This window comes from Diceros bicornis, chromosome 8 (assembly GCF_020826845.1).
Source record: "Diceros bicornis minor isolate mBicDic1 chromosome 8, mDicBic1.mat.cur, whole genome shotgun sequence".
NCBI lineage: Eukaryota > Metazoa > Chordata > Mammalia > Perissodactyla > Rhinocerotidae > Diceros > Diceros bicornis.
This window is the reverse complement of record NC_080747.1, coordinates 62,892,630-62,902,598: the sequence shown is the minus strand read 5'-3', so window position 1 is coordinate 62,902,598 and position 9,969 is coordinate 62,892,630. Positions and strand designations below refer to the sequence as shown.

The 9,969-nt window shown below is 39.6% G+C and overlaps 1 protein-coding gene across 2 annotated transcripts; it reads right to left on the bottom strand.

Moving 5' to 3' along the window:
• Nucleotides 1-3,885: 3,885 nt before the first annotated feature.
• CXCL13 (C-X-C motif chemokine ligand 13) lies at nt 3,886-9,703 on the bottom strand. 2 transcript variants are annotated; one of them, XM_058547322.1, is made up of 4 exons: nt 9,594-9,703; nt 7,895-8,027; nt 5,030-5,110; nt 3,886-4,752 (listed from the first exon to the last, which is right to left on the bottom strand). In XM_058547322.1, exons 1-4 carry the CDS (start codon nt 9,655-9,657, stop codon nt 4,701-4,703), a joined length of 330 nt encoding a protein of 109 aa, XP_058403305.1. In that variant the 5' UTR covers nt 9,658-9,703; the 3' UTR covers nt 3,886-4,700. The 2 variants fall into 2 exon arrangements, with proteins under 2 accessions (XP_058403305.1, XP_058403304.1); XM_058547321.1 differs by having other exon boundaries at nt 3,886-4,755; nt 9,594-9,702.
• Nucleotides 9,704-9,969: the final 266 nt, after the last annotated feature.

Genomic DNA, 9,969 nt, shown 5'->3' with positions numbered 1-9,969 from the left:
TGTAGGCCATCATGATTGATTAAATCATTGGCCATTGATGATTGAATTCAACCTCCAGCCCCTCTCCCCTCCCTGGAGGTCCAGGGCTGCAAGTTCCAACTCTCTAATCACATGGTTGATTCCTCTGGCTGCCAGCCCCATCCCGAAGCTATCTTGTCTAGCGGCCCACTTCATTAGCATAAACTCAGGTGGTTGAAAGGGGCTCATTGTGAATAACAAAAGATGCACCTATCAGTCAGGAAATTCCGAGGATTTTTGGAGCTCTGTGCCAGGAACTAGGGACAAAGACCAAATGTATATTTTATTATACCACAGTTTGTTAAACACAGATGGCTAGGCCTAACCCCTGAGTTTCTGATTCAGTAGGTCTGGAGAGGGGCTTGAGAATATTTATGTTAACAAGTTTCCAGATGCTGCTGCTGATGGAGGACCTTTGTCCTTGAGAGTCACAAAATGGTGAGACTTCTCTTTCAAATATTATCCTTCTGACTCATGAGTGTCCTCTCTTTCTCAGTTCCACTAAGTTTTCTGTAGACCAACACATTGGTTCTGTTACTGCCCAATGTGGGGCCTTCTGCTCACTGCAAGACATGCCAATATTCAACAGGCAAGGTGGTAGGAGAAAAAGGACTTTTTTATTACAGCTTGCTAGCAAAAGGGAAGATGGCCAACTCATGTCCAAAAGAACCATCTTAAGGCGACACGAAATCTTACAGCAGTTATATAGGCCATTGGGTTATGGAGGAGGGGATTAGGAATGTTGACCTTCTGGTGTTACAGACTGGGAGTGCCACACCAGATCTTTCAGTTTTCACTGATGATGGCTATCAGCATAGATTCCCTGTTCAGAGGTCATCACATTCCTAAGGAACTCAAAAAGCAAAGTTATCATCTTATCACAGCTGGGAAGTACATGCACAAGCAGGGGTGGTAAAATCTACAGAGCAGTTAGATCTCCTGGAGGGTGCATATCCTGCTGGGTTAGTTTGTCAGAGGTCATTCAAGGTTACAATAGAGTTTTTCTTTTCTACAATATGGCTTCCCTTATGTCAACCTTGTCTTGAGCCGATATCAATTCTGTTCAAAAGTGCCACCAAATTTTACCTCAGAGCAAGAAACCCCTGGGATATGCACCAATCCTTACATAGAGTTGGGAGCAGTAAAATGGCACATCTCAGTAAGAGAGAAGAATTGTAGAAAGGAAGGCAATGGAAAATGGAAACCACTGGTGCTACTGCATAAAAATGGGGTTCTCCTACTCAATGTGCATAAACAAGCCAATTAATTATGGTATCAGCTTTTGAGAAAAGAGATCAGCTTTATTCTGTGAGATCTATCTGCAGTGAGATGGGGGTGTGTGCCCTTAGATTTGTCTCCCTGATTTAGGATTTGGGGCAAAATTGAAGAGGTTAGAGAGAACAGGCTGGCATGCAGAAATGCTGGTGGGACAGGTTTTGATTGGTGGGCTTCAAGCATTTATGGTAAGGTTCTAAACATTTATGATGAGGTTCTAAACATTTATGACAGGGTGGGGAGGGAATTATAACACCAGATCTTCCTGAATGACCGACCCCTTGCTTCCGATAAGAGTCTGACTTTTAAATTCTGGTCATGTCCCAGTACTTTGGTTCCATGGGGAGAGGAATCTTTGGTTCCATGGTCATTTCAGGTCAAGATTTCTTCTTCTCTGCATGCTCTGGCTACGTGAACTTTGCAAATTTTCTGACAGACAATTTCTTAATTACTCTGTTGATAAGATGAAGTCAGTTGAACCGGTCCTGGAGGGCCCCAGGTTACACTAGGACAGAACTCATACAGCTGGGCAAGCCACGTCCAGGTGAGGTAGGGTAAGCCCTTTTAGAGGGTAGAAGGGAGAATACTGCTTCCCTTGGAGAAGCATAATCTTTTCCTCCTTGAGCCTTTAATGGTCAGATGAGTGTGAGCAGAGCAATTGAGTCTCAGCTCACTTTGTTAGAGGTCCCTGAGTTCTGCCGCTAAGAGATCCTTGGATCCTTCATTCCGTTTCCCAGAGTTGAACATCCTGTTTTGGTCAGCATTACCTTGTATTTTCCCTTCAATTCTATTTTACTTTGTATTTTAATTAATTTGTATGTGTCTGTACGTAGCCATAAATTACCTAAATTCTGCCTTACGGTTTCACCATTCTCTCTTTCTGGACCCAAACCCACTCAGAGCAGCTAAAAGTCACTTTTCCTCAGACACTCCATGGCTCAACAAGTTATCCTGTGTCTAACTATGGGGTAAAATTCCTGTTGCAAATCAGGTTGATTATCCCTAAATACACTGTGACTTTTGAGAAATGGGTGCTTGTGTGGTAAGAAAAGCAAGTTTAGAAACACTCACTGGCCCTGTTTTTAGTTTCTCATTGGACATTTGCCCACTGCCTTCATGCTGCCCTCTTGGTGGTCCAGTCCCCCTGGGATTAAACTACGCTACATGGATATCTCAACCCAGGTGATGACAGAACGCTCTGGAGCTCCCACCCTTCCCCTGGCTTTGATTGGCCCTGAAAAGAGGGTGGACAAAGGGATTGAGGTAAGAAACACATTTAAGGATAAGAAAACTTTAGGCAGTATAGTATCTTGGTTAAGACCATTTGCTTAGGAGTCAGGCGACCTGGCGTTTGAACTTTGGTTTTGTCTCTTACTAGTTATGTGATTTGGGGCAAGTGAATGTCTATTTGCCTCAGTTTCTGCTTCTGTAAAATGACACTGATGATGCCTACCCCATAGAGAATCAGCATAGTATAGTGGTTAGAAGCATAGATTCTGGACCCAGACTGCCTGGGTTCAAACTTCGGCTTGCTCTTTAGTAGCTGTGAGGCCTTGAGCAAGTTACTTAACCACTCTGTGTCTCAGCTTCTACATCGTAAAACGAGGGTGATAATAGTAACTTCCTCATAGGAAATGGTAGTATGTCTTATTTGAGGTTCCTGAATATTCATCTAGCTGCATTCTCAAGACTAAAATCAAACTAAAGAATGAAATGATTCCTGATCCCTAAAAGTTGAAGTCTGAAAAATCCTAGAATGAAGGATTTTGATGGCATTTTATGACCCCTTTGTTTGTGTATGTTTGTAAGAAATAAACATTGAATTGTAGACAACAGAAAATGTAGTATAGTATCCACCTGTGGTTGGTTGAATCCACAGATGCGAAACCCGCGGATATGGAGGGCCAAGCGTATTCACTGTACTAGGTCACTTTATGTAACGGACTTGAGCACCCACGGATTTTGGTATCGGTGAGGGGCCTGGAATCAGTCCCCCACGGATAAGAGAGATGACTGTATTTATAAGTACTCTTTACTCCTCCCAAGAAATCTGTTTAATAAAAACAAGTCAAAAAATAAAAAGAGAAAAAAGAGAGCCAGATATAGCTTGGAACCTGGGTGTGCTGGGTGTGGAAACCTGAAAGCAGTGGGGAGAGCGAAGAACACGAACCGAGTGGAGCTCAGCGCAGTAGTGAGACAGCCAGGCTGGAACCAGGGAAGGAAGGAGATGGGAGTTTAAGTATCTGAAACTTTTGTTTGTCAAACTTTGTCAAATGAAACATTGGAGACCTTAAGAATCAATATACTGAGATAGTGAAAATGGGTTTTAGTAAGAGTTTGGACATTTCTGGAGGAAATCATCCTGAGTATATCAAGGGAAAGAGGCCCTCATAGTCAAGCATTTTCCCACTGTATTAATATCAGGAATCACTTCACTCACCCATTGCCATATAATTTAGATCATCTGTAAAAGGCAAATGGCATGGAAAAAAAAAAAAAAAATTAACATGATGAAATCCTACTTTTCATTGTGGTGAGTCAAAGAATGTCTAAATTTGAGTAAATGTTCTGTTAAGAATGAATCACTCATAATTAAGTAAAATGTTTGCTCAGCTTTATTGAATAGAATTAGCTTAATAGGAAGCATTAAAAAATTGGATACTAGAGACCAAAAAAAAAAAAAAAGTCTGTGCAAAAGATGTGAGTAAAAAGTTCATCAAAGCAAATGCATAAAATAATATATCTGAATATCACACTTTAAATGTTTTTCCTGAATATTCTATGAATTTAAGTCTGGGGATCTTTGAATGTTATTAGCTTTTATGCATGACAATAAATCTTACAAAGGAACTTGTTAAAATAGAAGAAGGACCCCATTCCTCTCAATAGTGAGCTTTCACATGGAAGATTCTACTATAAGAAGCCCTCTGTCTGCTGTCAGGCCGAAGTTCCATGAGTTTCCCAAGCAGCTTTTCCAGGCTCTTATGGAAGTCTGGTTTTCTTAGGATGTAAAATGATTGAAATGCATTGCATTATTTCCTTCTTAATTGAAGCCACGTATTCAGACTTGAGGTTTTACTTCTCATTCCCTTATCTTCTAGGAAAATTTATCATTAAACAATCGGTATATTATCAGAAGAAACCTATATGTATTAACTAAGTAACTATCCTCAAAGAAACTTTCCTCCTTGATGAATAAGAATGTAAACTCCAAGTATGTAGGGTCCTGTATTCGCAAAAACCTCAAGTTTGCCCCATCACCTTCTGCAGGGTTATTTTTACATATATTCTCATGCTTGCTTGTATGGGGAAGCACTTTTTCTTGGAAAAGATTCAACCAAACACAAAACTAAAACCCAGAGCAGGAATGAGGGGGAATGCAGGTATCCTTAGTGGGGATATTGGCATCAGACAGTCGTTTTCTTAGACATTGGAGCTGGTGGAGTTAAAAGTACATTTCTTCTGTGAAATAAAAACAAAAACAAGAGAGTCATGTTTAGAGAAAGACTTACCAGAAAATGTGGCCTTCCCCTGGAGATATCAAACATGGACTATTATGCATACTGGCTTCAGTTTAGTTTACTGAGCTGTGAGAATGAGTCACCTCAACTCTGTCTGATATATAATAGTGAAGCATAGGCATTTCTTTTAGGGACTTCTCATAAATTTAAAATGGTCCCCATGGGACAGCCTTGAGTACAAACGAATCTGAAAACCCTTGGTATGCCTGACTTACCTCTTTAATACCTTCATTAAAGTTTGTGTCTTTTTGGCTTTAGGGTTCAAGCATACAACTGACTTATTCTTCAACCAAAGTCTGTAAGAAAATAAACAAAAATAAAAATAAAGCAGTGTCATATTTTAGTCAATCCTGCACTTAAGGAAAGAGTCAAATATAAAAATAATTATTCCCAGATGAAGTGAAATTGGAGGTGGCAGTTTTGGATCTGCAGTCAGTGATTTGTAGCACGAGGTCTGAGAAACAAGAAAAACACCATTTGCGGCCTGGTATGTGTGAGCTGGTGAAGCTGAATATGAAGTTGACAGACTCTCACATGTCAGAGGTTAGTGTTTTGTCGACAACCTTTACAGGAGTTGGAGATGGACCAACTAGCTGACTCCAAGGTTGGCTCGCTTCTAAAGCTATGTCACGATATATTTAAACTGTGTTTGTTCATTGATCTTGGGAGAAAACAGACTATAAAAAACACTCTCTTGAGGACCTTTCATTTGAAAAAAAATTCAATGAAATTTAATGTGGGAGAGGTTACCAAGCTGATTGTTCTGAATGGCATCTGCATTTTGTCAAACCACCAGTTGGCGAGGCTTTCACTGCTCTAAGAAACTAAGCAACAACAAAAGCAGCAACAATAGCTAATAGCTGATATTGATCAAGCACTTACAATGTGCCAGCTGCTATGCTTAGCAGGTAACACGGATTATCTCAATTAATTTCACAAAATTCCTGTGCTGGAGGAACTATTATTTCCTCACCTTCAGATGAGGAACTTGAGGTTTAGAGAGTTTAAATAACTTGTCCAAGATTGCACAATGAATGCATGCTAGAGCAGGATTCAAATGAAGGTTATCTGACTCCAGAACCCATACTTTAGTCACCGCTCTACATGGGCGTCATCTGAATGATTACCAAGTGCCAGACACGGTGTTGAGTGTTTTACCTGCAGTGGAAGCAGTGAGGTCTCCCAGGTGATAGCAAACTAGGAGACTACTCTCTATTGGTGTAACCTTGAACAAAACACAATTTCTTGATGTGTCATTTATCTTAACTATAAAATGACAAACAGCAAGGATTCATCCATCTAGCTTTGAAATTCTACCCTTGTAAGTGAATCTTAGAGAGGTCAGAGGTCATAGAGCTGTTGAGTTCTTAGGCAGAACTCTAATTTGGTTTAGGAATTCCATGGTGGAAAAACAGATTTCTGACCATCTGCACTCACAGTATTTTCCCTCCTCACTGCTATGTGTTTCTCATAATAATTTGTAGCTTATTTTTCTGTATCTGGTTAAAATTCAGAAATGCAGAATTTGGTGAGAAGATAAGAAATCAAATTTTTGTCACCTCAAAATGATGGAAGTTGAAGTAGAGATAATAAGAGTGCATTACTTCCCTTGGTTGAGAGGTGAGAGAGGTGAGAGAGAGGTGTCATGTCCTCATGACAGAGGAAATGTAATGAAAGGAAAGGAATCTCAGTTTTCTGTACAGCCAGAGGAACTGCTCCCAGATAGGTCTTGGCTAGACTTCACATCTCTGAGTTTGAGGGCAATAATTGTGGTTTCATTGGCAAAGATGTTAGTGAAAGTATAATGTCTTTTTAATGAAAAAATTTTATACATATTTTTGATATCCTATTTTTTTCTTTATAAATTGAATGTAACTAGTTCCAGACCCAAAACGCTGATATCAAAATGGGATAAACAAAAAGTAGGTCCTTACAAACATTTCAAAGTCTAAAGAAGTGCCAGCGAAGAGCTGCTAATGAAAGCCAAGTCAGGGATGCCCTGAGAAAGATGCTATGCCGAATATGTCAATGTGTTGTGGGTGCTTGGTTCATTAACATAGATCCAGGAAGGAGAAATGAAAGTTCTAAGTAGTGATATAGCAAAACATCTATAGCAAATTGTTGTAAATTTACAATCTATTGTTGTAAATATTTACTACAACAATCCAACATTTGTTGAGCCTCTAGTATATGCCAGGTAAGGGATAAAGCATTAGGAATAGAGAAATAATATTTGATCCCCATCTATAAAGAACTTATTTTCTGGTGGGAGTGAAAGAGAAAAAAACAAACCTGATTGTTTCAACACAATGATGCTATAATAATCGCAGCTAACGTTTGCTGAACATTTGCCACAGTGCCAGGCACTGGGCTGGGGCTTTCCATGCAGTGTGTAAAGTCTCATCTGATGTGCCATGGAAAATGCTATGATAGAAGTATCTGCAGATTTCTCTGGGAGTACAGAAAAGGGAGGGTCGCAGAAGAAAGGAGTCATACCTTTCAGTAAAAGAAAATATCTGTTAAATTTCTTGCAGCCACTTCTGCCCCCTTAGTCTAACTTTTTAATCAGCTATGGGATCAAAGTTGGTAGAACATAAAGCTAAAGGAGAATTCCATAAAATAGGCATTCCACCAAGGACTGTTGGTGTTACTTATTTTCTTGCTCTTTAACTTCTGAGGAACAAAGCGTCTGCTTCTGTCGGCAATTTGTATTTGGTGGATAAGAGGCTTGGTTGGGAGAAAGTGTGGGTGGAATCCTGGCTCTGTCCCTTTCTAATGGTGTTCCTCAGGGCAGTTTGTTAACCTCCTTAAGCCTGCATTTCTGCATCTGGAAGGGAGTGATAACAATAGACATACCTTAATAGGGCTGTTGAAGGAATAAAATGAGTGAATGTGCAGAAAACACTTAGCTCAGGTCTAAGTATCACTGATTCTCAGTCATTATTAGCTTGAGAATTGTTAGCGACACTGAGAGTAAATCACTTTGGGATTCTTGAGTAAGTAAGAACACTATGTGGCAACGTTTGATCTGAATTTCATGGGGAGAATGGAATCACATATATTTTTTCCTTGCAACTTACATGATTTCTGGGTTTGGACACCCATTCCCAGGGGCAGTGATTTGAATCCGGTCAACAATGCGGAAGGGGAATAAGGGTACCGTCTCTCGGATGCATTTACACTTTAAGTTTGTGTTATAGGCCTCCAGAACACCTGTAAACACAGAATCAGTTATTTTAATCCTTTGGCATAGAATTCATAACTAGAACTTAATTACTAATCTTTCATACGGTGCAATTGAAGATTTAAAAATTTAAGTCTGTGCTTCCACCCACATGACTTTAATTTGTGTATTTCTGTTTGTCTTGGCTTATTTCCAAACATCTTCTACCGAAACCATAAAAATAAAACTAGCTTTTCAAAAACACAACACCTATGGAAATTTGTGATAGCATTATATTGGTACTCAGGTGATTGTCCATATAATAAAATTCAAGAACTGCCGCTATCAGTTATAATTAATGCAATAAAATCAACTGATCTTCACTCTCAACACATAAAAACTGAAAAACTGAGGAGGCGAACTCCTTACAGAGCCCTCAGAACAGTAACAAGGGGTGGCAGAGTTCTCTCTTTTATCATACTCCCCTCAACCCTCCTTGTCTCTCTGTTGGAGGAAATGCCACAGAAGATTTTTTTTTGTTTTTGTTGCAAAAACATCTCCATCTCAGTTGCAAATCGTTACCAAACATCTCAGTTGCAAATCATTACCAAACAAAAATCTGGTAATAAAAATTCAAGACTATTTTTATTCAACAACAAAAGGTATTAGTACCAATCCTTTTATAAGTGATTCATCTCATGCATTTTAATGAATTCTATCCTCTTTAACCCCCAGTGCCTACCACCATGCCTGACATGTATTTGCAAATAAAAGGGACCTGGCTTTCAAAGTGTTTACAATTTAGTGGGGGAAGCAAAGGAACAAAAATTAAAATATCACAGAATGTTGTGTTTCACCCAAGGTCCAAACTGCATGATGGGAACAGAGGGCTTTGCCAGGAGCAATGGAAAAGCATTATGGAGGAGGAAAGAGATGAGCGTCTTGAAGAATGAAAATAACGTGAAAAAATTGAAAAAAACGTTCCCTGCATTTTAAAGAACAAAAATGTGTTCTCTACACCTGAGCAGAGTGTATCATTCTGCACATGCATCAGATTCCTTCAGCTATATAAAAACTTACCACTTCAACTAGATATTTATCTATCTACACAAAGATAGCCTCCTCATTCAGACTCGCAAGACTGCTTCTTTGCAGAAAGCGTGCACCTGGTTCATGTCAGAGCTAACCATATAGAGTTGTATCAGACTTTCCCTGCAGGAGACCAACTGGTTGAGGTCAATAATCTTTAAACAATATAAAGGGTTTGGTCAGAAGGGGTAGCATTGAAAGGCAGAACAAAGAAGAGACACATGGAAAGAATTAGTTATGGCAGAGCTGAACCTGAAAAAGGCCAGGAGTAGACAAACCAAACATAAGTCCCATAGACAATGGAAATCCAGCATCTCCTTCTATGGACAACAATCTTAATAATAGAAATGCTTTCAGCCTCTAAGAGTTAAATCCCTAAGCACCTTACTTTTAGAAATCTAGAAGCAGTTGAGCAGTTTTTTCCCCTTCAGTCATATTTCCCCCCATTTTCTAATTGAAAAAAAATTCAAATGGCTGAAGATCATTTCTATTCAAAGCACAATGACAACATAAGTGAAAGTTCTCACCATGGACTGGAGAGAGGCTGCAGACCAGCAGAATGAGAAGCAGAGATCCTGGGGTGAACCTCATTCTGCCTCAAGGTGGAGTTCAGACTTCAGCTCTGAGTCTACACTGTGGGTTCTCAGCACAGAGACTCCTATTTATTTATACCAGAAAGGGCCCTCCCACTGCCTTTGTCTCTAGTAGGTCAGCTGCATCATCAGTTTTAAAAGCCCCCAAATATTGCTGAGCTCGCTTTTTTTTTTTTTTTTGAACTCCTCTTGCAAATTTTATGAATTTGCTTCAGAGCACTGTTAGTCTAATAAAATATTTCTTGATCATGTAGTCTGTAAATGGCAGGGATGCTGCAGGAATTTGGGGGTAGGGAGGGAGGAAAAAGAT